General features: G+C 64.4%; 1 protein-coding gene across 1 annotated transcript in view; it reads left to right on the forward strand.

The window, feature by feature from the left end:
• Positions 1-202: 202 nt before the first annotated feature.
• TNPO2 (transportin 2) overlaps positions 203-840 on the forward strand; it is a gene marked incomplete at its 3' end in the record, with an annotated part of 6,269 nt that continues 5,631 nt past the window's right edge. Inside the window, exons 1-3 of the mRNA XM_017747050.1 lie at positions 203-395; positions 538-687; positions 772-835. Coding sequence (XP_017602539.1) covers positions 218-395; positions 538-687; positions 772-835 — 392 coding nt within the window. The remainder of the gene's footprint in view (positions 396-537; positions 688-771; positions 836-840) is intronic.

Here is an 840-nt window from a genome sequence, read left to right on the forward strand (position 1 = left end):
CCCGGGATGGGGCTGGGACCCCCGGAGCGGGGCTGGGACCCCCGGGATGGGGCTGGGAGCACCAGGATTTGGGGAGGACCCCCGGGAGTGGAGCTGAGAGCTCCAGGATTGGGTCTGGGGGGTTCAGATCCTCTCAGGGCAGGGGTCTTGGGACTGGGGGGTTCAGGTCCTCGGGGTGGGGGTGGCTTTAGTGCTGATGGGAAAATTGGGGTGGGCGATGTGGGATGGGCGTCCTTGGGCCTGGGTGTCCCTGGCCCTGTGTCCCTCTTGTCTCCCTGTGTCCCTTTTTGTCCCTGCCTGTTCCTTGACCTCCCTACAGAAGCTGAAGCAGCTGAACCAGTTCCCGGATTTCAACAATTACCTGATTTTTGTGCTCACGCGCCTCAAGTCCGAAGGTGGGGGGCAATCTGGGGGTCCTTGAGGGGGTCCTAGAGGTTTTTGGGGGGGTGCCAGTGGCCACCGGGGGCATTTGGAGCCATTTTGTGGGCGATCCAGCTCCCGGCCCCCCTCCAAACACCCCGTTTCCCCCTCCCCCAGATGAGCCCACGCGCTCCCTGAGCGGGCTGATCCTCAAGAACAACGTCAAGGCGCATTTCCAGAGCTTCCCCCCGCCCGTGGCCGAGTTCATCAAGCAGGAGTGCCTGAACCACCTGGGCGATGCCTCGTCCCTCATCCGTGCCACCATCGGTCAGGGGCGACCCCAAAACCGACCCCAAAACCCCCCAAAATCCCCCCCAAGCCCCCCAGCTCACCTGTCCCTCCCCATCCCAGGTATCCTGATCACCACCATCGCCTCCAAGGGGGAGCTGCAGATGTGGCCGGAGCTGCGGGGCCCGCACC

Source organism: Corvus brachyrhynchos, unplaced genomic scaffold (assembly GCF_000691975.1).
Source record: "Corvus brachyrhynchos isolate BGI_N302 unplaced genomic scaffold, ASM69197v1 scaffold1881, whole genome shotgun sequence".
NCBI lineage: Eukaryota > Metazoa > Chordata > Aves > Passeriformes > Corvidae > Corvus > Corvus brachyrhynchos.